Source organism: Microtus ochrogaster, unplaced genomic scaffold (assembly GCF_000317375.1).
Source record: "Microtus ochrogaster isolate Prairie Vole_2 unplaced genomic scaffold, MicOch1.0 UNK3, whole genome shotgun sequence".
NCBI lineage: Eukaryota > Metazoa > Chordata > Mammalia > Rodentia > Cricetidae > Microtus > Microtus ochrogaster.
In genome coordinates, this window is record NW_004949101.1 from 17,239,701 (window position 1) to 17,266,769 (window position 27,069).

The window sequence follows — 27,069 nt, forward strand, 5'->3', positions numbered from 1 at the left end:
TGTTTCTTACTGTCCCTGAAGCAGATTAGCCCAGATACCTGTGTCTGTGTGATTGAGACATGGTATATCAGTGGTTTTTGATTTTGTCTGGTTTTTCTGAGACATGGTTTCTCTGTGTAGCACTGGCTGGCTGTCCTGGAACTTACTCTGTAAAGACTGGCCTCAACTCAGAGATCTGACTGCTTCCTGAGTGCTGGGATCAAAGGCATGGACCCCCACCACTTAGTTTTCTGCTTTTTGTTTGTTTTGTTATTGCTTTTACACAGTCTTACTTGGTAGCTCAGGTTAACTGTAGTCTAGACTGCCTTGAACTCAATGGCAATCCTCCTGCTTCAGCCTCGCATGAGTTAGGTTTATAGGAATAAACAACTGCACCTAGCTTTTTGATCATCCAAAACAGTTTTTTTTTAAAAGTATTTATTATGTATGCAGTGTGTTCTGCCTGCATATATGCCTACACTCCAGAAGAGGACACCAGATCTCATTATAGATGATTGCTGGGAATTGAACTCAGGATTTCTGGAAGAACAGCTAGTGCTCTTAACCTCTGAGCCATTTCTTCAGCCCTCCCAAAACATTTTTTTAAACATTTATTTGTATGCATCTGCATATGTGCATAAGTGGTTGTGCTTGTGGAATTCAGCAGACAATATAAGAGTCAAATCTCTCCTTTGTGATGAGGGTCCTGGAGATTGAATTCGGGTCAGTAGGCTTGGCAGCAAATGCCTTTACCCTCTGAGTTTTCTTGCTGCCTCCAACACTTCCTCTTTAAAAGTGTTACTTAGTCTTAGCACTCAGTAGGCAGGGGTAGGTAGATCTGAGTTTGAGGCCAGCCTGGTCTATACAGTAGGTTTCAGAATAGTCAGGGCTACATAGGAAAACCCTGTCTCAATTTTTTAAAATTGATTTTTATTGAGCTCAACATTTTTCTCTGTCCCCTTCCCTGCCTCTCCCCTTCCCCTTCAACCCTCCCAATTTTTTTTTTAAATTTACGATTACTGTAAAAGTGGGCCCCCAAAATGGCAATGCTGTTGACAATATCTGGGCTGAGTAACAGTACTGCTACTTAAGCTCAGCACTTCTCAGAAACCTTGTGAGTTGGTTTCTGTTAAGAAAAGCCATTATCTGATCCCTACAACCAACTACCTCTGGCGATGGGCAACTAGTTCTGCATTAACTCAAATAAGCCTGTACTAGATCACAGTCCCCACCCTAGTTCCCAGGCTGCTGTAGCGATACCCTACTTCCCACTCCACTAACTCCAGGCTGTACTGACTCCCAGGCCCCCTTCAGCACTACCGGCTTCCCTTAGAACTGGTAAGGCTTCTCCTGCTCTTACTGTTTTCTCTGAACCAGAGACAGAGCGTTGGCAGTTTGAGTCACCGATAACCTTCCTTTCTACCAATGGAGTGGTTTAGTTCATGGTTTCACTGTGCCCTGGCTTACAGCTAGAAAGAGAACTTTGCATTACAGTTTGAGTAGTGTGTGTGTGTGTGTGTGTGTGTGTGTGTGTGTGTGTGTGTGTGTGTGTTCGCATGCGTGCGTGCATGTATCAAACAAACAAACTACATAACCTACTTTCTGCCTGGTCCCGTGAAGCTGCCCTGCCTGGTCTTCAGAAACAGGCATGCAAAACTGTGATCCATAGTTTAGTCCTTCCTGACTGTGAGGTTGCCTGGGGAATGGGGGAACACATTCTTCTTTTTGCCCTCCTGTTACCAACCCCAAGATTCTTCCCATCCTCAAAGAATCTAGAGATGTAGTTTTAGAACACATTCCAAGAAACCCTGCAAACACTCACAAGGCAGGATGTTTACGTATCGATTTTTTTCCTTGTTTTCCTCCTTGGAGGCTGCCTCACAGGTGGCCTGGATAGGACAAGCAGGGAGAGCCTGAAAGGTTAAGAGAAATTAAAGGAGTTATTAAGAGGGATAAATATTGGGGCTGGAGGGATGGATCAGTAGTTAAGAGCACTGACTGCTCTTCAGAGGACCTGGGTTCAATTCCCAGCACCCACATGGCAGTTCACAACTGTCTGAAGATCTAGTTGCAGGGGATCTGACACCTTCACACCAATGCACATAAAATAAAGTTAAATAAACCCTAAAAAATATTTTTTAAAAAAAAGGGATAAATATCAAGCAGGCATTCTGCTTTACCAAACCCTGATCTGGTAGGAAGTTCTATCTTTTTGCCAGGAGGAGGTAGGGAGAGGAGGAGGGAGACATAGACCTGGGTGAACATGTGCAGCCTAAGACAGAAAATTCACCTTTCTCCAACTATATAGCTTCAAGCCTTAAGAATTCAAAACCAAGAATCCACAGGGGTAGGATGCAAGCTTTTTATATGATTATTATTTAGTTAGGGGCCTATTACAATGCATGATCCAAATGGACTACCCCTGTAAACTGGGAGTGGGGATTATAAAGGGAAGAAATGGGTCATTTATTTATTTGTTTGTTTGTTTATTTATACCACCATGCAAAGACAAGATGAGACTCAAGTGTGAACTATCTGGAGAGTCTGCTGATGCAGAGCCCCTTTAGGGGTCTGTCAGAGAGATAGGGCACCTAAACCACTGGCATCATCGGGCAGGGAAGCAGGAAAGGTGGGCAGCATTTTCACAGGAATGTGGCAGCGGGGAAGCCAAGGGCTGGATCAGGTGACACAGAAGGGTCATCACTTTTGGACAACTGGAACAGGGAGTGATGAAGGTCAGCATAAACTGTCTTGACATGAGCAGCCTGGCTGTAGGAACTTGTGCAAATCTGTAACTTTCTCAGCTGTGTTACCTCATCTTCAGCAATGAGAGAATACTTTCCACATAAGGAGGGAACGATAGAATGCCACCTGTGCTACAAAAGCAGGTTTCAAGAAATGAATTTTAAGCCGAGCAGTGGTGGCGCACACCTTTAATCCCAGCACTAGGGAGGCAGAGGTGGATCTCTGTGAGTTCAAGGCCAGCCTGGTCTACAAGAGCTAGTTCCAGGCAGGTTCCAAAGCTACAGAAAAACCCTGTCTAGAAAAACCAAAAAAAAAAAAAAAACCCCCCCCAAAAAAAAACAACAACAAAAAACAAACAAAAAACCCCAACAAACCAACTAACCAACCAACCAAACAAACAAACCAAAAACCCACCTAAAGAATTTTATGAAAGTGTGATGCTAAATTTTACCTGAACTGTTCCTCTCTTGTGTGTTCCACATATTCAAAACAAAGAAAGCAAAAAAGGAACTAATTTAACTTGGGTAACTGTTCTGAAGAAGGATCAGAAAATTTTTATGAGCTTTAAAAAAAAGATCTTATCTTTTGATCCCAGCAACTCTATTTCTGAGAATTTACGTTAAGGAAACCAAATGCCTATGTAGATGTATTTCCTTCATCATCTTTAGAATGACTCAATACTGAGAACAACATAGACTTCAGAAGCAGGGACCAGGGAAGTATATTACAGTTCACGTATGGCTTTTCATTCGTTCTTCTAGCAAATATATGTTATGGATCTATGAGGCTAGGTGTACAGCAAGCAATACTGAGTAAAACATACATAGTTCTTGCCATTGTGTACAATATAAACTTGTGGGTGACATCATTACAAATAAACAAATACATATATACAAATGTACACATATATGATATGCAGCATGATAAATGTAATGAAAAGCAGAATGCTATTAGAAAAAGTATCAGAAAGAGCCAAACGGAGATCAAAGGTAGACATTTATGTAGGATGAGGTGGGAAATGCTATTTCAGGAACAGGCAACAGTACCTCCGAAGACCCAGAGACAGGAGATGGTCCCTGGCATAAAGACCTGAAAAGTCAATGAGTGTCATACAAAATGGGCTGGTGCAGATGGCAGGAAGAAGAGGGATAGTAAGAAGTGGGAAGATCTTGGCAAGGTGAGACTATTCATTTTCATGCAGATCCTGAAGACAGGGAGTTTGGGTCTTAAGTCTGTGAATAAACTATTGAAGGTTTGAAAAATGAGACTAGTTTACATGGTGAATATCTCTGGTTGTTATTTGGAAAATAAGACTGAGGAGAAGCAGGAATCAAAGCACGGAATAGAACCAGGTAAAATGACGTGACAGTCTGAGTAAGAATGGCCTCCACAAGCTAGGGGTGGTGCTGCACACCTTTGATCCCAGCATCTGGAGGCAGAGGCAGGTGGATCTGCGAGTTTGAGGCCAGCCTGGTCTACAAAGCGAGTTCCAGGGTTGTCACACAGAGAAACCCCGTCTTGAAAACAAACGGCCCTATAGACTGATATATTTGAACGCTTATTCCCCTCTTACAGCACTTAGTGGCACTATCTGAAAGGATTAGAAGGGGTAGCCCTGTTGGAGGAAGTGTGTCACTGGAGATGGGCTCTGGGGCTTTAAAAGCTATGCCAGGCCCAGGTTCTCCTTCTCAAGCTACAGATCAGGATGTAGCTCTTCACGACTGCTCTAGTGCTTGCCTGTGTGCCACCATGCTCCCACTATTATGATCGAAGAGTCCAAGAGTAAGAATACAGAAATGCAGATTCCAGAAATAAGAATGTATAAATAAGGAAAGCAAAGTTGTAAGCCTCGTAGAATGAGAGCAGGATGTCAGCAGCTTTCTTTACAAACCATCTGTCTATAAGACCGAAGCATCAGCTCTGCAAACTGAGAGTTAGCCCTAAGATAACACCCCAGTCACCCGTGATCAATAATGGATATGAGCTGAATTAACCTTTAGAGGGTGGGATGTATGTGACTTTTCTGTTATGCATGGTCTCTGCTACATGAAACTGGCAGCATTAGGGGGAGTGCAGAGCTTTGGTAAACACCACCAGGGAGTGTCAGGGAAAAACAAAGACCTAAAATACAAACACTAGTCTAACTAAAACTCTGTTAATGAAAATTGCAAAGAAGGGCAATTTGTATCTGAGTTTTACCTTGACATTGTAAAAATTCTTCTGTTTTATTGCCTAATCTTTGTTGCTTTTTGCTATAAAAAGGAGGAGGTCAGAAACCCGCCTTTGCCACAGCCTTACAAGTCCATCTCTGGCTGTGGTCTCAGCTAGCTGATAAGCTTTTTGTGCCCCATGCAGATTTATTTTTTTTTAATTTTCAATTTTTTTCTGAATAAAGTTTGCTTCTGGTTTACTAGACTTCGGTGGTCTGTTTCCATCTTTGCACGACATCCAACAGTGATAATGGACTAAACCTCTGAAACTGTAAGCAAATTCCCAATTAAATATTTTATTTCATAAGAGTTGCCTTGGTCATAGTGTCTCTGCACAGCAATAGAACAGTGACTAAGACAGATGACAACATAAGGAAGTGGATGCATCTGAGATATAGTCTGGAGTTAGAATACTGCATTTGGAGATGGAAGAGAGTGAAGGCAGATTGGGGGAGAAAAGAATGAAGGAGAGCGCTCAGTTTTCTGAAAATAAAATGAGGATGGTTAAATGAAGGAAAAAGAAATCAGCTTTGGGGCAGTTAATTTTGCCAGATGAAAGATGCTTTAAGGGGGAAGAAGGCTATTTCCTGGGACTTGCATGACAGGCAAGGACAATCAATCTCACAGTCTGCTTACTCTTACTTCACGCAAGAGATTCAGAATTCAAACCCTAGAGAGTCTGCACGTCATTTTACTAAGACAGGCAATTCTCTTTACTCTGTGCTGTGGGCACATGGCAGTAAGTTTCCTTTTTTCCTGTGTGTCAACTCTTGCATATAAAACAGAGAACATATTTAATACTGGAGTTTCCCAATTCACTTATGCTTCATCTTCTTTTCTTAGGCTAGGTTTCCATCTCAGCATAGGACAGGTGAAATGTCAGTTTTTTAGTCTCCAGGCTAACCTTTTTCCAAGATTCTTGTATGTTTCTTTCCTTAAATGAGAGCAGAGGGTGTGAAAAAGAAAGATTACCGCACTAGCCAAGGTTGGCCCTGAACTTGCTGTGTAACTGAAGATGACCTTGAATTTATGATCCTCGTGCCTACTAAGATTAAAGGAATGTGCCACCATGCTCCATTTTATGTGGTTTTGGGCACTGAACCCAGGGCTCTGTATGCAAAACAAGTAGTCTCCCAACAGGCTATACCCCTAGCCCCCACAAAACACAGTCTGTACTACAGAAGGGTAGGGAATGACAGCAATTGCTACCACCCCACTCATGAGGAAGAAAAACAACTCTCCAGGTGGGCGAAGCCTTTTAAAGGGAACATCTGGAAGAAACAGCAGAACCGATAAGGCTTGTTCTGCCTATGTCAGAATAAAACAAAGGGGACCTTACACTGCTTTAGCTCTTACTCTGAGAAACGGCTTGCCTAGCTCCTAGAACGAGCAACAGACCTGGATGAGTAGGTGACATTAAATTCCCCAGAAACACTAGGTAGCATCAGAGACCATTTCATTTCTTAATCAAATCTTAAATGGAACAAAGGTGCGGTACCTCAGCATTCTTTTAAAAGGTGCACCTGCCATCCACTTTAACTGATTCTTCCACTCTTGATCTCCTCTATCTCCTTTCACAGGTAAACTTGGAGCTTACCATTGTCTTGTTATAATTTGTACCCCATATACTGCATCCTTATTATTATTGCTCAGTGTATTTTGTGATGAAAACGGAAGCATAATTAAAAAATGCTAACCTGCTTTTCTTTTGGCTCAGCGTTATGTTCTGTTCTGGATAGTTTTGTGTCAACTTGACACAAGTCATCTGAAAGAAGGGAACCTCAGTTGAGAAAATACCTTCATAGATCCAGCTGTAGGCAAGCCTACAGCGTATTTTCTTAATTAGTGATTGATGATGGAGGGCCCAGCCTATTGTGAGCAATGCTATCACTGGGATCCTTGGTAAGTATAAGAAAGCAGGCTGAGAAAGCCATGAGGAGCAAGTCAGTAAGCACCACTCCTCTTCGGCCTCGGTATCAGCTCCTGCCTCCAAGTCCCTGCCCTTTTTGAGCTCCCACTTTGACTTCTCTTGTTGATGGACTATAACCTGGAAGTGTAAGCTGAAAAAAAAAAACGCCTGTCCTTCCCAAGTGGCTTTAGTCATGGTGTTTTATTTTTTTTATTTTTTAAATATTTATTTATTTATTATGTATATAATATTCTTTCTGCATGTATGCTTGAAGGCCAGAAGAGGGCACCAGACCTCATTACAGCTGGTTGTGAGCCACCATATGGTTGCTAGGAATTGAACTCAGGACCTTTGGAAGAGCAGGCAATGCTCTTAACTGCTGAGCCATCTCTCCAGCCCTCATGGTGTTTTATTGCATCAATACTAAGACATGTTCCTGAACTCATTCATACTCTTGTTTGTAATTGGCTTTTGTTTTTTTTAATAAATGACAGATACAGTTTTGCTATGTGTATGCCTGTCTTAAGTATATGCAGTATATGTGTGTCCCCAGAGAGGCCAGAAGATGGCACTGGATCCCAGAGAGTTGGAGTGAGAGGTGGTTGTGAGCTGTCTGACTTGAGTGCTAGGAATGGAACTCAGACTCAGCCATCTTCCTAGGCCTAAAACTATTTCACTCTAACTGTGCCCATTTACAATACCAGCTGTGCCAGAACAGGTTCCATTTTGGTACCTTCATCCACATCTGCTACTGTCATACTTTATATTAACTACAACCATAACTTGCATTTCTATATGACCAACAGGGTCATCAGCTTTCCAGCTTACTGGGTAAAGGGTTTTCTCCTCTCTGCAGTGCCTCACCTAATGTTTTCTCGTTGTGTTACTGGACTGTAATTTCCCTTTTATTTCTTTATTCTGGGTACTCATAGTCATGTGTGAGCTTTCATTTTCTATTATGGTCTCTAGTTATCAACAGAACTTTTGTAGTACATGTAGTTAAATTTGCCAATCTTTCACTCTACCAACATTTTCAGGTTTGAGAAATCCTTTCTCATGTGAAATCATGTGCATTTTCCTATATTATTTTCACATTTTACAATCCTGTCCTTTAAACTTCAGTATCTATGCCAAATGGAATTGGTATTTGTGTCTATATGAGACAAACGACCCACTCCGTTTACTCTCACAGGGCTGTCCCGTTGTTCCAGTGCCATATATCGTAAAGACCATTCTTTCCCCAACCAAAAAAGCAGCAGCACTTCAGTGACGAATCTGTTTCCATTTAGACATGGGATCTGGTCTTGGTATTTTACTGCACTACTCAGTCTCCCCCAGCGACAACGTCACACTGTCTTATAAGGACTCTTTGTGTCTGCTAAGGCAGTTCTCCTCACCTTGTTCTTCTTCTTCGGGATTGTCTTGGCTAGTCTTGACTCTTTCCTCCTCCATAAAAATTTTAGAATCAGCTTGTCAAGTTCCACAAAGAACCTGTTGGGATTTTTATTGGAATTGCATTGAATCTGTGTATCAGTCTGAGGAGAACTGGCATCTTCACACACTGAGTTTTCTGACCCAGAGATTTATTTCTTAACTAGTTTAAGATGTTTTCCTTTAATGTGTGCAAACATTTTTATAATTTTCTCTGAAGATTTTGCAAATATTTTGTTAAGTTTATTCTTAAATACTTTACATCTTGGATACTAATATAAGTGATATATTTAAAAAGTATTAGATTTTTATGGCCTACATACAAAAATTAATTTTTATGCTGCTTTTATATCTGATAATTTATTTCCTGAGTCTGATTTTTTTCTGAAGGCAGTATTTGTAGTAAAAAATTCTTATTTTATCTTTGGCTTCTCAATCCTTCCTTCCTGTCTTGCGTCTCTGATCTGCCAGAGATCTCCAGAACTTGTTGAAGTCTCAGTTCCCTTACTGCCAAATTCACCTCAGTCACCAGCATTCTCCAAGGTCCTCTATAACAGTTCTATTTAAAGGAACACAAATACCAGGTACTTAATTTCTTCTGCCTTTTCCTTGCACTAATACAAACCCAGTCGACAGCTCATGCCTTCCCATTCATGCCCTTCCAGAGCGTAGCCATGGTGAATACCCAATGCCCGTGTCATAATTCTTGTTGATCTTTGTGGGGTTTTAGCTCATCAAGGTAACCCAAATGTCTGTTTAGTCCCGTTACATGACATACATGAATTCTTTACTGGTATTCTAAAAATCAGGACTTGTAAACATCGTGCTTCAGGAGTTATCAACCATGTTCTGTAAGACTAGCTGGTCAGAGTCCTAGAGATCCACCTGGCTCTACTTCCTAAGCACGGTGATTACAAGTCCTGGGCCTTTCCACACTGGTTCTGGGTGTAAAACTTGGGATCTCAAGCATTCAAGGACTCAAGTATTCTGATTTCCTACTTTTGTTTGTTTTTTTCAAGACAGAGTTTCTCTGTGTAATAGATTTGGCTGTCCTGGAACTTTCTTTGTCGACCAGGTTGTCCTTGAACTCAGAGATCCTCTGCCCCCCGAGTGCTAACTTCCTACTTTTTAAGCCAGGAAAATAATGACATCTTCACTATGTCCCTCATAGGATCTATAGCATAGTCCTGCTGTACACACTGGTGAAAAAAACACTGGGAAATAGGAGGCAGCTAGCTCAAGTCACTGCAGCGGACCTACTCTGCTAGAGAAAACGCCACTTTTCACCTGACACCTAAGCTTAGGTATTTTTTCCTTCTGGAGACAGAGTTTCTCTGTGTAGTCGTGGCTGTCCTGGAACTAATTCTGTAGATCAGGCTGGCCTAGTCTCAAATGCACAGAGATCCACCTGCCTCTGCCTCCATAGTGCTAGGATTAAAAGCTTAGGCTATTTTATCCCTTCAATTAGAGCACAGCCAGGAAGCTGCTAGGACAAACCTTGACTAAGCTCATCCACATTCATATACTGTGACCCTCTCCATCTTAAGAATTTACATCACATTTCCCTTGGTGACTCACACTGGCAAAGGGAAATACATCTTTCAGGAGATACTGGTCTCTGGCCTTAAGACAACTAATTTCTGGGAATCCAGAATTTCACTGTGATATGTTATTTATGTTATTTACAATGGAGCATTTTTAGGCCAGGTAAAGGAAGAGGTTCTGGCCTGCACTGGCCTACACTAGTGGATACCTATTACAGCAGAATATCCACATGAATTCCCTACCTACTAGATAAAGACGATTACAGAGAAAGCCAATGTAAGCTCCAGGAGCACTGGCCTACTAAAGGCTAAGTCTCTACATAAGCAGGGATGTAAGTGCTACAGAAGATTTAAAAGTTTGTAAGACATCTGGCTACTATGTATCATACAGTATACAGAACTATATATGCTGTAGTCCTAGCTACCAAGATAGAAGAACCTTCTGAAACTAGGAGTTTGAGGCCAGTCTGGAAAACACAGCTGTATCTTGGGTGCAAGATGAAAGAAAGAAAAAGAGAGAGAGAGTACCAAATGACTAACACAAAGGCCTCATGGTCTTTGACCAGGTCCACAGGAGCTGGGTGTGATGGTGCATGCCTATATCCTAGCACTTCCAGCCCTGCTAGAACTCAGGAAGCTGAGGCAGAAAGATCTGGAGTTCCTGGGTAGACTGGGCTAAAGAGGAAATTTCAGGACAGCCTGGGCTATACAGTAAGAAAGTAAATCAAATCAATACTAGATTATGATAAACCGAGTCAGTTATCAGCTGGAGCTGCAGACTTAACAGCTGGCTTTCCAGCAACTTTCCTTCCTAACGTAGAACCCCCACTACTGGAATGTTGAAGGAGCTGGAATCCTGTATCAATGGGATTAATCTTTGTACATGCTCTTTTAAAGTTGAATACATTATTTGAAGCTGTTTTCCCCTTTCAGGAAAAGAGTGGTCACAGCGGTAAATAGCCCTGATCTACCTACACTGTGGTCACATATTTTGTCTCATAGGACCTTAACCTGACGATCACACTAATGATGCCAAGCTGACAGAACAGGAAGTTATGGATTTTAGATATGCACGGTGAACAGAAAAGCAGAACAGAACAAAGCAAAACATGTAGTGGGCTTGTTATTGTTACTTAAGCCAAGTTTTCTGAAAGTCAAAGCTGTAGACATGCCAGGCTACCTTCTCTGACATAAAGGATGAGTCTTGTTCCTTATCCTCACCATCTCTCCCCAGTAAGGGAGCAATACTTGTTTGGCCATTTTGAATCTTGGAGAAAGGATACAGTAGATGCTGGCTACCCTTCTCTGATCTAGTTACTGAGTGATTAGAAAAGAACTGATCTAGGCTGAGGCAAAACTGGTCCTAGCAGGTTCTGTGGGACTCTAAAACATGTACAGCAAGGTTGAATATGGCCGTTAAGATAAAAAAAAAAAAAATCTCATAAGGGGAAAGTACACGATCTTGTCTGCAAGACCACACTCATAGCTTAGGACTGAGCATCAGAGTGGAAACTATTTATTTGATACAAGGTAGCTTCCTGTCATAAATTAGTTGTTATGTGATTCATAAGTTATAAATTTGGATATACCCTGTAGATTCCACCATAGATAGAAGCAATGTACACAGAAGACCTGCCACATACCACAGGTCCTTCTCCTTCAAAAGACATTTATGACTTCTTGTTGATATCAAGAGATGACTAAGAGAAAAAGAATCTGCTCTGGTGTATAGTTGACTCTTGTGTTATGTTGGTCCAAGCTGGACAGAAGTAGACTGCTGGAGAGTATATACTTCACTGACAGCTCTAAATGAATGTAAGGAGAAATTCTCCCAGCAAAGAGAACTTTAAGTATGCTATCACACCATCTCACTGGAGATTAGGTTCTAACAATGTTTACGCTCCCTTGCTATCCCAGTACTATTGGCCTGATGAGCTCGTGAACATGCTAGCCAATGGCTATTTCTCTCTCTCTCTCTCATGTCTATCATGCTTTTAGGACTTCTCTCTAAGGATTTACCAGAATGTTTTATTATGGTGTCTCAGGGGATATTATTTCCAAAAAGAATTAATTTTACAAAGAAGTATGTCAATAGGATCACACACACCATCATCCAGAAGCAGTTGGTGTTACAGATTACAGAACAGTACAATGTCTACCACAGTCCCATCTGTGAGGCTGTCTGGTGGGATGTGCCAAATGTTCTCAATAATGAGTGTTAAATGGTGCTCTTTTCCCAACAGTTTAAAACAAAATAAGAGGTCTGGATTACTCTATTAACTCTTACTTGGTAAATGAATGTGGGTTTTAGGTCTTCGCTCCTTTCTACTTACATTGAAGCCAGGGATTTTTCTGAAGATATAAATCTGAACCTAAGCCCTTTAGTGGTGGAACAGTTATAAGAGGTTGATATGACCACCTAAATGGCCACTTTTCCATTTTTTGTCCTGTGTATGATGTATGTGTGTGCATGTAGAAGCCAGAAGATATAATAATAATGGGTGTCTTTCTCAATCACTCTTTATTATTATTATTTTTTTAAATTTTCTTATTTTGAAACAGCAACTAGACCAGCCAGCCAGGGAGCTCCAGGAGGTCTTCACCTTCCTAGCTCTGGGATTAAAGGAGTACAGTAACAGTTTTTCACACAGGTGAGAATCTAAACTCAGGTCCCTCAGACCTGAATGGCAAACATTCTACAGAGTGAGCCAGATCCCCAGCCTCTTTTCCTCTTTTTTTTTTTTTTTTTTTGGTTTTTCGAGACAGGGTTTCTCTGTGGCTTTGGAGCCTGTCCTGGAACTAGCTCTGTAGACCAGGCTGGTCTCGAACTCACAGAGATCCGCCTGCCTCTGCCTCCCGAGTGCTGGCCTCTTTTCCTCTTTGACTCGGAAGTCCCCTGTGGGGTTATATGCTTGGATCAAAGATAATCTGCACTGACCTTAGGCAGCTGCAGGAACTCTCCCCTACCCAGGACTACTTTAAGAAGGAGCATGTGGCAAAAGACATCTCCAGAAACTTAAAACAGTCATCCTTCTTCCAGTGGACCTGACTGTACCTCCGTATTATGCCTAGAACTTGGGTAGTCATTTTGGCATTTTGAGAGGAGCCTACCTATAAGATGACACATAGCAAAAAGGCCAGGGAAGCCAACAGTCTTGGAACTACTCTTCTCTGTCCTTAAATCTATTCCCTCTCTTTAATAATTATCTAAAGTGATAATTATTTTTATTTATTTATTTGTTATGTATACAATATTCTGTCTGTGTGTATGTCTGCAGGCCAGAAGAGGGCACCAGACCTCATTACAGATGGTTGTGAGCCACCATGTGGTTGCCGGGAATTGAACTCAGGACCTTTGGAAGAGCAGGCAATACTCTTAACCACTGAGCCATCTCTCCAACCTAAAGTGATAATTATTAAAGCTACTACTAGTTGTAACAAATGTTGCAGACTAGCTGCATTCCCGGATCCTAACCTGGTCCCCTCAGTTTGTTCTCCAGATAGCAAACAGAATCGTTTTGTTTTTCAAAATACAAATCTGGTTGGTTCACAGGTTTCTGCTTCACTCAGCTGAGTGGTGTGTACTAGCCTTTTCTCAGTTTCCCCCACTACTCCCTGTTATAGGACTTTTCTTTGAAGACATGAATAAACGTCTACTCATGCCAGATAGGGTACCAAAGACAGAGAGTGAACCAGTAAGTTCACTGGGTGGTAATATGGATGGCTTGAATGCAGCTGAAACACGGAAGAGCTCACCCCAGCACAAGAGACCAATCAGGTGCCTCTCTGGAGCTCTCTCGAGGAGAACAGGCAGCTGGGCTTCCTGAGTCTTAATGATCTTTTCTCCTCTCCTCACGACGGAACAGGTCAGTTCAAAGGAAGTAGCTAGACAGCAGTGCTCTTTTGCCGTGCAGCCCTTTAAAAATCTTCTGAATATGCCTCCTCTCACCCAGATGCTTGCTCCTGCTACTTCTGTCGCCTCACTTCACTTTCTCTCCTCTCCTTGCTTCTTCAAGGAAACTGTGCTTAAATACTAGCTACAGACTCCACTGAGACAGCAGCTTACTAAGGTGTCCAGGCTGGCCTTCAACTGTGGCCTTGCTGCCTCAGCCTCCCAAGTGGTTGGGAATACATGACTGTAAATCGGTAGTACCGAGGAATGAACCTAGGACCTGCACATGCTAGGTAAGCTACCACTGAGCTGCACACTCAGGAAGGAAACTTCTGACCCAGGATCACCAGATGCTGGTTGATGCTCATTCTGCTTCCCTGAGAGTCACGAAAACGCAATCTCAATACTCGGCATTCCGCTGTAGCCACTACATTTACATCAATCCACTCCTATTATCTGCTATATAACAGTCCACATCCCCGCTATAGACTACGGCTTGAATTGCTTGGCTTTATAGACAGTTTTATTCTTATAAATAGAGTTTCCTGAGAGGGCGGAGATTTCTTTGAAACTGGGATTGGGATTTTTTTTGCTTGTATTATATCCATGGCACCTAGAATATTACTTGGTACCTATGAGAAGCTTGTAAGTGTTCAACAAATGAGTTACTAGACATGACGATGAATGAACTAATCAGTAATGAACGGATGGGAGGATGAGGGAGGTGAAGCAATTTCTTTCTTTTAAAAACTTCCCATAATTATACAGGAACGGAGCAAGATGAACCTGGTAAAAAGCATTTCTCACCCATTATCCATTAGAAATCTATTTTATATCTCATGACTCCAAAGACCAGACCTCAGGTCTCCCTTCCGCTTTGTTAACAACAAAGGACTCACGTTGAATTCCTCTCTGAAGAGCTTATTGTCATCAGCCATTCTTCGGTTAATCTCCTCTTCCAGCTTGTCCACAGGCAGTGGTGGGTACTTTCTGTTGGTGCTTGGGGACCTGGCCAAAAGTGGTACACTCTGGGGCTCTGCAGTATAAGAGGGAAGGTAAATTAGGTGTCCTGGAGATAGACGCAGTCCCTTTGTGGAGACTAATGGTCTCATTCTTTTGAAAAGATGGGGAAAAAGAGACAGGGATATGTCTCCATCGGTAAAAGGTGTTTGTCAGCAAGTCTGAAGGACTCAACTCGATGCCCAGAATCCACATGATGGAAGGAGAGAACCAGCTCTTCCGAGTTGGTCTCTGATCTCCACAAGCACACAATTGCATTGTGTATGTATATATATATATATATATATACACACAAATAAAATAAATAAAAAAGGATGGGAGAAATGTTCATTTCTTGCTTTTCTTCTTCAGACATTCCCCGTGCCTTACCCACATCTTCTGTGCGGCCATTTGACAGTCGGAAAGAATTGGAATGGCTCCCAGCTTGCTTGTATTTCTTAAACCTAATGAGAGAATATCTATTATGAAAAACTAAGCAAAGAGGTAAATCACTGTCTTTGTATGCCCGTTATTGACTACACCTTTCTAAATCTCTCTGTCAAATTAAACTTTTTAAAAAAGAGACACAAGTCAGGCATGTCTGAGGCAGCTCCTTGTGCTGACCAAGCACCTTGGGATGGTCTTCCTTACACTCAGCATCCTAAAGTCCAGCAGAGACACACTATATTCTGACCCGCCTGGTTCCTCTGAGTAGCTTCAGCTCCATCACACACTTGAGTGCTCAGCTATAACAGATAAGTGTAATATAGTGGGGTGTGTGTGTGTGTGTGTGTGTGTGTGTGTGTGTGTAAGAGCATGGTAGAATAGGTTACAGTAGAATGGGCGGGACAGGATGGGATAATAAGATCTTTATGAAACAAAAATCCTGGTATTTTCTTAGTGCAGCCTAGGAGTCACAGGGAGAAACCCAGAGCTCCAGAGTAAGTGAACACAGGTTTAATGGAGCCAGGTACACAGGTCCTTCTCTTAATTCCTGCAGAACAAAGGGAACACAGAGCAGGCTGGGTTCAAGATAAAGCAGAGTTAAACCCAGGTCATCAGGGCAGTATCGTCATGAGGAAGAGCACAAATGAAGCACAATCTCTTTTCGCTTAGGGTCCCTCCTAGCTTCTGTTCATTATCTAGAAGCTTCTGAGAGGTCAGGCAGAGGAATATTTTAACCCCTCAGATCTGCCTACTAGACAAAGACCAGAGGTCCTTGAGAGGTTTGGGGACAAAGCCTCAGCTAGAAACAAAGTAAGTTTTTTGTGTGCATATAATCTTACTAGAGGCCTTTTAAGAGGTTGTTTCAAAGGACAGAGCTGAAGATCTTCAAACACCTGTCACTGATAAGATAGTACCCAACTCTTCATCTCTAAACCATGGCTCTACTCTAGACTTTAGCCTCAGCTAGAATTAGGAGACTTGGTCTGGACAGTTAAGCAAAGGGAGAGAGCCTAGGTCTTAAGGAAGACTGCAGTTTATAAACTATTTCTAAGTAGTACTTTAATATAAGCACTAGCACGAGTCACCGTCCCTTTACACTATGCACTGTCCTTAGCCTACTGTCTTCTGGACTGTGTGGGCTTACTGAGACACAGGGGTTATCAGGATATTCTAAGCAAATGAAGTAACATTAACATACTTACCTTAACATGTACAGAACTATGATAATAAAAACGATTACTAGCAGAGAGGACAGGGCCACCATCACCGCAATAATTGGTGTCTCATCTGAAACCAAGAGAAAAGAACAGGTGATAATTGTGTCATGCAATGAAGGGCTCAAGCTGGAAGCTCAGGAAGACATACCGATGCGGGGGTGGGGGCACACCACCCATTAAAGATTTCTGCAGATGGTAGGATGTGAAACCACACACACACACACACACACACACACACCAAGAGAACAAAATGAGAAACTGAGGGGCTGTGTACAGAAATGCACACTAAAGAGCAAGGAGCAAGTACATGTGCTAGTGTGTAAGAGAAAAGAATACCCGCTGCCACATTAGGGCCATTGGGTAGGGGATGAGGTAGGGGCCCACCTGTCTTTGTTATACCATGCATTTATTTACTGTACGACTTCCTGCACTGGGATAACTGTATTGGGATAAAAATTGTCTTTTAAGTCAGAGACTCTTTCATTGCTATATCATCTGAGCTCAAACAAAACTTAGCATACAAAAAGCACCCAAAGATTCGGAGATACAAATACTGGCAGGTCAGGAATGTAGGCCCGACATCACACTACTTCCCAGTCTCAATGAGCTCCACCTAGAGAAAAAAAAAAAAAGGAGAAGGAAGAAAAAAGAATGTTCTATCATAAACCCTAGTGGTTTCCTGGCACAGGGAGTATGATTAAATAAGGAAATGCTGCTGGATCCACATGCACCATGCATCAAAACTGCCATGTACTTCCTATCCCCTCTACCACTTTCTGTATCTTCTTTCCTCAGCTGCCCTTTGCCAGCATGTCAACCACAGCAGAGTCTGGCTAGAGTAGAGCGTCAAGCCTTCCCTCCATTCCACAGGCCCGAGCTCAGTACCTAGCCACATTTCTCATGCAGCAGACCAGGTCAGAACTCCACTTTTACTCCATATTACAAACCACACAACCCACCTGAGTTTCTTCGCTTTTTGTGAGGGTATGCCCCTTTTATGCAAAGGCCAATCCGGCCAGGTGGTCTCCGGACTATGTCCACTGCTGGCATCTCAAACATTTCATCTTCTTGACCTCACTTATCCTGTCTCAGCTACCTTCTCACACCATTGCTGCTCTCCATTTCCTCCCTTAGATCCTCCTGACACGTTTATACTGACTCCTACTTAGTGCTCCACTGAAGCCGCTCAGCAAGGACCAACAAACAGCAACCAAATCTAACAGAAACAGTCATAATTTCATCTGATTCACCAGCTGGTAAGGAGTTTGGCAGGCTCAAAAAACAACACAAAAGGCCAGAGTGATACAAGCTGTAACTGGAGAGATAGGTAGGAGCCAGAAATCTTAAGTTATAGGCCATGGCAGCAAGTGTGGCTTTAATTCGGAATATTACTGGACGACTAAAACAGAAAGGACATAACTGAATTTTCCTTTGTTTAAAAGTTCTGCTAAACTGACTTAGGAATAGCAGCAGCCACTAGGTAGGAAGTCATCTAGCAGAAAACCAAAAGCAGTCTCCAACAAAGGAGAAATGAATTCAAACAGGGTAAGATGAAAACAGAAATGAATCTGGCTTAACCAGGTGACAGCTACTGGTGAGTTTTTGGGGTAGTTTCTTTTGAGTTTGGGTAAGAAAGCCTAAATGGAATGAAAGGAGGATAGAGAGAGGGGAGAGGAGCACACCCTCTCATTTTATGAGGACTTTTACATCAGGGTATATATGCAAATAAAAGGAACAGTATGGAGAGAAATGTGGAGGGTTTTTTTTGGGGGGGGGATGGGGTGCGGAGGGGTATGTGTGACTGGAAGTAGTTATCACTGTACAGCCCAGAGTTCACAACCCTCATTCTATCTCCCAAGTCTGGGATTGGAGGCAAGCACCACTATCCCAGCCTAAAGGAATAGGAAATGTCAACCAGGCGGTGGTGGTGCACGCCTTTAATCCCAGTACTCGGGAGGCAGAGGCAGGCAGATCTCTGTGAGTTCAAGACCAGCCTGGTCTACAGAGCTAGTTCCAGGACAGGCTCCAAAGCCACAGAGAAACCCTGTCTCGAAAAACCAAAAAAAAAAAAAAAAAAAAAAAAAAGGAATAGGAAATGTCTACCATATTTTTCTATTGATGATAAATTTCAAACATTGCTGTATGTGATGCCCATCTTAAAACGACCATTCACACTGGATGATCTTTCCCTCCTCCTTGAAGCATTTTCTCCCTATGACGAAGTCCCCTGGCTGTTTCATTTGTCTCCTTTGCCAGGTTGTTCCTTTTACAACAGCAGTGCTCTGTGACTGCAGACACTTCTCAGCGTTGTATCCTGGGACACTTTCTTATTTTCAATTGACTATCTGATCAGACGCCTGTAATTTCAAATAGTGACAGAAATTCCCATATTTTCATTGCTTGGTTCTCAACTACCTACTGGCCACCTCCACTTTCAACTTCACAGCCGTCATAAGCAACATTAACTTTCTGCATTACAGATGCTTTTACCATTCAGCAGCTAGCATTCCAATCCTCCTGCTGCTCAAGGAAGAAATGGAGAAATCCCCTTGACTTCTTCATGCATACCTTCTCTAACCGACCCAGCTGCAAGCAGTTTCTTTTAGGGCTAGAACCCCTTAGAAACATTTTTTTCTTAGGACAAAAATAGCTGGCCCTGAAAGGGTTAACATTCCACAAAACTTTCCCATCTCATTACGTGTCCGTGTGCAATCACTGGACATTTCTGAGACTTGACTATCACACCCTTCCTCTTCCTATAGATCAGCCAATCATGTCAGATTGTAAGGTTGTGCTCCCATCAGGAGGATGAGACACAGTCACTGCCTGTGTTAGAATAAAAACTAAATGCACGTCTTGCCCAAGAGTGTGATTGCTACGCCAGTCAGGGTCAAGGCACACTCTTTTTGCAAAAATAAACTCTCCTGCGGGCTTACTTTTACTTTGTGTTTCTTTGTGTGACACTTAGATTATTGTTTCCCAACAAATCAATACATCAAACATGTCTGCCTCTTTCTCACTCCCTGTTGTTACAAACAGTCTAGGCCCGACCTCTACTGTCTCTTCTTTGACTGCCACAGCTGTTAGAATGACGCCTAATCTTGTCCTGGTCTACAACAACTTGTAAGTAGCTCCCACCTGCACTGCCTCCTGCCACTTTTCCTCTTCATCACTAACCTTTAACCACCGGCATCCTTAAGCTGAAGGCATTCATTCTTATGCTTTTAAACAATTACTTTTCTGATTCATGTGGCCTCCCTCCATTCTTTGCCTAGTTCACCTACTCATCAAGTCTTGATTTGCAATATTACTTTTCCCAGAAGATCTACTCTGGCATCCTAATACTAAATTTATCATTTCTGAAATAAGTTCTTCAACAGCTTTTCTCCCAGGAGGTCACCACATCGATGCACAACCAATTGATACAGTGCATTACAGCCTAGAACTCCTGGACTCAAGCAATTTGCCTGCCTTAGCGTCCCAAGTAGCTGAGGCCAGAGCTACTTGTCCTGTCTGTATTTTCTCATAGAGACACATTATTTCCCTTGATAAGACCTCTCATACTGTGTAGTTATTTTCTTACTTGACTATAGGTAATGAGCACTCCTCCTTTATGCCATAAATCACCTTGGCAAGCATATTAGTTTTATTTCTTTGTGTAATGTAAAACACAGAGGATCTCAAACACAGGAGTCAGGTGAGAGAACAAATAAAAAGAATTACTGAAGCTGGGTGTGATGGTAATCTGTAATCCCAGCACTTGGGGAGGGGGGAAAACACAGAGGATCTCAAACACAGGAGTCAGGTGACAAAACAAATAAAAAGAATTACTGAAGCTGGGTGTGATGGTAATCTGTAATCCCAGCACTTGGGGAGGAGGGCACAAAGATCAAGAGTCAAAGCCAGCCTCAGATATATAATGAGAGGCTAGTCTGGGCTACATGAGATCCTGTTTCAAAATAAATACATACACACAGAATGATCTACTTGGAAAACATGTGCTTGCTAAATTCCAACCATAAAGGGCAGTATATGAGGTAGTATAAGGAGGTAACAGAGAAGTCTGGCTCAAGACAGTGAGTAAGAGCCAGGCATGACTGCTCACGTCTATAATTTCAGCACTTGGGAAGCTGAGGCAAGAGGATTGTCACTAATTTGAAGCCAGCCTGGGCTAAACTGAAACCCTATTTCAACAAAACCAAATCAAAACAGACAATGGCTGTGCCCAGAAGCTTATTTTGTTGTTGTTGTTTATGAGTCAGGGTCTCACATAGCCCAGGCTAGCTTCAAACTCACGATACAGTTCATTATGAACTTCTGATCCTCCTGCCTCCAGCACTGGAATTACAGTCACTACCCTGTACCATGTTTATATGGTGCTATGGATCAAATCAGGATACTAAGCATCACTCTATCAGATGAGCTACATTGTTGTAGGATACTCTTTAAAAAAAAAAAAGATTTATCTATTTATTATGTATACAGTGTTCTGTCTGCATGTATGCCTGCAGGCCAGAAGAGGGCACCAGATCTCATTATAGATGGGTGTGAGCCATCCTGTGGTTGCTGGGAATTGAACTCAGGACCTCTGGAAGAGCAGTCAGTGCTCTTAACCTCTGAGCCATCTCTCCGGCTCCTGTTGTAGGATATTTGTTCACTGTGTGAAGATGTATTGCTGTGATTAGTGTAATAAAAAGCTGAACAGTCAATAGCTAGGTGAAACTTTTGGGCAGAGAGAGAATTCTGGAGAGAAGAGAGGCAGAATTGCTAGCCAGATACAGAAGAAGCAGGACATGCAGGAGGAGTTAACAGTCATGAGCCACACGGCAGGATGTAGATTAATAGAAATGGGTTAATTTAAGTTATAAGAACTAGTTAGGAACAAGCCTAAGGTATAGGTTGAGCTTTCATAATTAATAAGTCTCTGCGTCATTATTTGTGAGCTGGCGACCCAAAGAAAAATTGACTACGCTACATTTCTAGACCACAAGCTTATCTTTCTCTGTCCCCCAAACATATAAAAAGATAGAAGAAATATGAAACTACTAATGAAACAAGAACATATCTGAGGGGAGCAAAGGGCAGTATTTGTAGGCTAGAACTTTGAGGGATTTCAAGACAAAAGAGAGGAATCCACTACTAAAGAGACCAGTTAGAGCCAAAAACCTTCCAGTTGAAAATTAAATACTAGTTTCACTAGTCTAGGGCTAGAAATAGCTTAAGCTGTGCTAGTTGGGATAGAGAGGAAAGGGTGAAGACCATCCTGACCTGGCTTGTCAGACCAGAGTACTCACAGGCTAAGCTGTTGTGCCTCCCCTCCTCAAACTTAGCTTGGAGAATAGTGCTTTACAGAAAGTTTATCATAGAAAGTTGTAAGTGTTTAAAAAATAAATACAAAGTCAAGATGTCACTTCTCAAGTATAAGCCTGTGTCCCTGAATACTCTTTCCCAAGTACCCTAAACCTAGTGGAGTACAATGTCTCCAGAGATCCAGAGATTCAGAAGGCACAAGTTGAGAAGTTGTTCAGTTTTAAATGGGGGTATTTGCCTCAGTGCAAAGACCATAAATGTTAAGGACACATAAAGATCCTGCCTTGACTTGTTGAATCTATGTAAGATCAGCAAATATCTATCATAATTTTAGACAAGCAAGAACTCACTCTTGGGAGCTGTGTTAGAATCTGGGCTCATCTTATAGTATTATGTTTTAAAAACACGCAGGGAGCCCAGCAGTGATGACACACACCATTAATTCTAGTACTCAGAAGGCAGAGGCAGGAGGATCTCTGAGTTCAAGGTCAGCCGTGTCAACAGACTAAGCTTCAGGACAGCCAGGGCTATGCAGAGAAACCCTGTCTCAAAAAATGAAACAACAACAAAAAGGTGGGGAGATAAAAGTTATCAAATATTTAACCTCTCCTATTAAATTTGGCAAAAATTATCATATTCTTGTATAAATAAATCCATTATTCACTGAGAATACACACATACAAAAACAAAATGTAAATGACACATAGTTCTTCCTTTTTTCTCAAGACAGGGCCTCACTATGTAGCCTAGACTGGCCTCAAACTCACTGAGGTCCTCCTATCTATGCCTCCTGAACACTGAGATTAAGGTATGTGCCACCACTCTGGGTTGCACGGGCTTTGAAATTTTAGTAAAGCAATAACGTTCCTGTTAAAGAGACCACTACGCAAGCCCTCTAGTATCACCACTTTACTTCACCATTATCAATACACCAAGTTCTTTCCATCTATACCAAGGTTTTTCAACCTCACATTCAAGACATTTTGTAGTGGTAGTCTAAAATATGCACTGTAGGGTCTTTAAAACATCCCTGGCCTCCACTACTAGATGCCAGCAGCAACATTCTGACTGTGACTATCAAAAACATTTCCATACATTAATAAATGTACTGTGAGAGAAAAACAAATCACAATTGAGAAGAGCCGGCCAATAAATACCCTCCACTTAAGCAATGGCAAAACACTCATACATACAAAATAAAAAAATTATAAAACAAATTATGTCCTAATATATCACCAAAGAGTAAAATACTAGCACGGAGACATGACAAATATACAATTTTTTTGTTGTTGTTGTTGTTGGTTAAAATACATAAAGGGGCTGGAGAAACGGCTAAGCAACTAAGAACCCCAGCTATGAGGACTGTGAGCTGATTTCCAGCACCCTCATGAGGGCTCACAGTTACCTGTTACTCCATTCTGGTGCACTTTTACTGCCTCTATGGGCAACAGGCATACATGTGTGATACAGGGACATACATGCAGCAGAACATATACATAAATAAGATTTTAAAAATATATCAAATACATTGAATCTGTCATCTATATAAAAATACAATGCTTGTTTCCTTTATCCTTTTCTAAGGTAAATATGGAAACATTTAAGGTCAGTAAACAACACAGCCATGGATGTACAGGTTCCCACACAGAAGAAACACGGTTGGACAGCATACATCTTTAAAGGACAACACATAGAGGGTGACTGGCTCACCTCTCCTGTCTTTTGAGTCAGAATTACCTGTGTAACAAGTAAAAAACAGAAACATTTACTCAGGTTAAAGGAAAACATTGTCATTCAATTTAAGGAAAAACAAAGAAAAGGCTCCAAGAATATAGGCTATTTTCTCCACATTCAGTACACTGCATCAATGGGGAACAAGATTATCTAGGGTTACTCAGCTTTAGCCAGTGGTCTCCTTCCTTCCTCCTGAGTATGCACACAGCTAGCATCCAATACTCATTAAAAATATAGTAATTCAAGGAAAAACACAAATATCAGCTACCAGAAGACATTATGACTTTTGAAATGTAAAAGGACAATTTTTAAAATTTTAAGTTTTAAAGACATAAAAGATCCACATAATAAGATGCAGGAAAAAAAAAACAACCAACCCAAACTAAAACCAAGCAAACCAAAATACAAAACAAAAACAACAACAAAAATCCAATCTAATTGATATATACCCAACTTCACGTACTAATAGAGAAAAGCTTGTTTTTAGAAACTATGAAGGACTGGTGAGACAGCTAACCAGGCAAAGGCAAATGCCATAAAGTCCGATAACCTGAGTTCAGTCCTTAAAATCTACACAATAGAAGGCAAAACTGACCCCATCATACCTGCACTGCGGCAGCTCCAAACAGCACCAATAAACTAACATGTGACTTTTTTGTTTGTTTTTGTTTTTTTCAAGACAGGATTTCTCTGTGCCACAGTCCTGGCTGTCCTGGAACTTGCTCTGTAGACTAGGCTGTCCTTGAACAGAGATCGGCCTGCCTCTGCCTCCCAAGTGCTGGGATTAAAGGTGTGCACCACCACAGCCTGGCTTAACATATGTGTTTTTTTTAATATACATATTTTTAAAGAAACCTGTGGTATATCTACAGTGTAAACAGACCCCCTAAAACAAATAGTACAATATTCTCTCATCAGTATACAATAAAAGTGGAAATTCACACAGACAAAATTTGAAAATTAAAATAAAAACAAACAATAAAAACACCTCTTTGTGTTTTTTAACCAAGTACAAAGCTGTCTGGTTAAACACTGTGCTTCTAAGACAAGGTGTGACCATGATACATTTCAGCAAAAGCTAGGGGTTAAGTGTGTGTTACAAAATCTGGAAAAGAAATTGCTTCTATTTCCTTTGTTCTCAGTGGTGAGAACATATAACCACACAGATAAGAAGAATGTTATTAGGTTGGCAGGGCTACATAGCATGTGACACCACGGTTCCTGATGAGGGAACCTTCTGCCCACAAATGGAGTGCAGCTTAGTGAGTACCCTAGCTAGCAGTTACCTACACGAATACCTATGCAGCATGTTGAAACCTATCTAATATTAGTAAGTCTGGAATATAAAAACAAAAAATTCAGCTTTAATTAAAAAACTTGAATAGGTAGCACAAAATAAACCTAATGTAAGGTAGAAAAGATAAAAATAATAAAATAAAAAGCTAAAGTGAGAGGGGCAGCGGTGGCTCACTTCTTTAATCCCAGCACTCAGGAGGCAGAGGAGGCGGGTCTCTGTGAGGTCAAGGACAGTCTGGTCTACAAGAGCTAGTTCCAGGACAGCCAAGGCTATTACACAGAGAAACCCTGTTTTGACACCCCCCATACACACACAAAAAAGCTAAGGTGATAGAACTGATAAAAAAAATTTTTTTTTTTTGGAAGGAAAGACACAAACTATGAAATACTAAACCCTGAGGGAAAAGGGGAGATGAAAATAGGTAAAATGAGAACTATTCACAGCTATGCAGGAAATTAACCTTTCCTGAGATGAATTCGGAAATACGAGTAAAATGCAGTTTGCTATGCAAACTTTCAAATTTTTTTCTTTTTGTCTTTAAACTTTCATGTTCTTTCAATGAAAAAGAAAACACTAGCAACTAACACATCAACAATATCATGTTTGCAAAGTAAAAACACAGACCAAATTCACATAGAAAAAAAAAAAAAAAAAAACCCACTCATAAACGTCAATGGAAAAAAATCCTAAATCATATCACAACTCCTCAAACATGTTCCTGTAAGTAAAATTAATGAAAATTTTTGGGCATTAAGTAAAAAGCAAAAACAAAAAAAGCCTTTTGAAAAGTAGGGAACCAGAGAGGTGGATGAGTAATTAAGAGCACTGGAGGGCTAGGTTTAGCTCCCGGCACACATGGAAGCTCACAATCATCTGTAACCATGTTCCAGGGATCTGATGCTCTAATCTGGCCTTCATGGGCATCATACCTGCACACAGTACACACATACATATACATACATATATAATATACATGCAGGCAAAACACACTCATATACATAAAAAACAAATCTTAAGAAAAAGACATGAAGGCTGAAGGGGGAATCACTAGGAAGAGGAAGATCAGTCTAGTGGTAGGAAGAATAAGATGGGGTAGAAGGGTATGAAGATGACCAATATATCATATATATGCATGAACATGAAAAGAGTAATAAATACATCTATGATAATTCAATTTATAACAAAGGTGTTGTTTCACCTCTTATCTGTATGCATGTTCATGTATGTGAGTTGGGCATATGAGTACCATGTTACACGTGTGGAGTCAGAGTACAGCTTTGGACATAGGTCCTGTCTTAGGTTTCTATTGCTATGATACAACAGCATAAGCAAAATCAACGTGGGGAAGAAAGGGTTTATTTCAGCTTATAGCTTGTAGTCCATCATCCAGGAACCTGGAGGCAGGAACGGAGGCAGAAGCCATGCAGGAGTGCTGCTTACTCGTTTGCTCTCCATGGCTTGTTCAGATGCTTATAGAAGGCAGGACCACCAGCCCAGTGGTGGTAACACACAGTGAGCAGGGCCCTCCACAACAACCATCAAATACACCACAGGCCAATCGGGTGGGGGCATTTTCTCAGCTATGTCAAGATGACATAAAATTAGACAGCACAGGTCCTCACCTTCCACCTTATTTGAGACAGGATCTCTTGTTTGCCACTGCATTGTGTATACCAGGCTAAATGGTCTGTGAGCTTCTGGGAGTTCTCCTGTCTCTACACCCCATCTTGCCATAGGAGCAATGAGATTATGGATGGGAATCACCATGTCTGGGTGTATGTGGATTCAGGGGACCTGTCATGCTTTGCCCATTGAACTATGTCTGCAGCCCTCATTTCACCTTTTAAAGGTTTAAAATTACATTTTATGTAACTTTATGTGTGTTGGGAAAAATCTTAATATGTTAACACTACAAAAGTGAGAAATACATCTACTTTGCTACTTCCAAGTCTAATATCTTAATTAGTCTTAAATTCATCATGCACTAACAGGAGATAATTACCCATGGTCATCTCAAGAATTGTTAAGTGGAAAACAGTACAGAATGAGACCCATGCTTTGAAATCAACTGTGCTTACTTTATAATTCTACCTTTTATATTCATTCCTTCAGCCTGTGTAAGTTATTTTGCCTTTCTGCCCTGAGCAATGGCTATAACTCACAGAAGACATTTTATGATGTTATTTAGTATACATATGTATGTTTGTGCATAACAAAGAAAAATTTCAAAATATCACACATATAACATGAATAGAAATGGAATAGGGTCACTAAGACAAACAAAATAATGATGGTAGTCCATTAAACAGATTTCACAATCTGTACTTTAACATTCAAAACAAAATTGTTTTCAGT

At 41.3% G+C, this 27,069-nt stretch overlaps 1 protein-coding gene across 8 annotated transcripts in view; it reads right to left on the bottom strand.

Moving 5' to 3' along the window:
- Ptpra (protein tyrosine phosphatase, receptor type A) overlaps positions 1–27,069 on the bottom strand; it is a 102,578-nt gene that overhangs the window by 26,181 nt on the left and 49,328 nt on the right. For 7 of the 8 annotated variants that reach the window (XM_026788529.1, XM_026788528.1, XM_026788530.1 and 4 more), the window contains 5 exons: positions 23,394–23,420; positions 16,359–16,443; positions 15,100–15,173; positions 14,610–14,746; positions 1,802–1,892 (listed from right to left, as the gene is read on the bottom strand). In XM_026788529.1, the coding sequence (XP_026644330.1) occupies positions 1,802–1,892; positions 14,610–14,746; positions 15,100–15,173; positions 16,359–16,443; positions 23,394–23,420 (414 nt within the window). The remainder of the gene's footprint in view (positions 1–1,801; positions 1,893–14,609; positions 14,747–15,099; positions 15,174–16,358; positions 16,444–23,393; positions 23,421–27,069) is intronic. The other variant, XM_005365611.3, reaches the window with a different exon arrangement.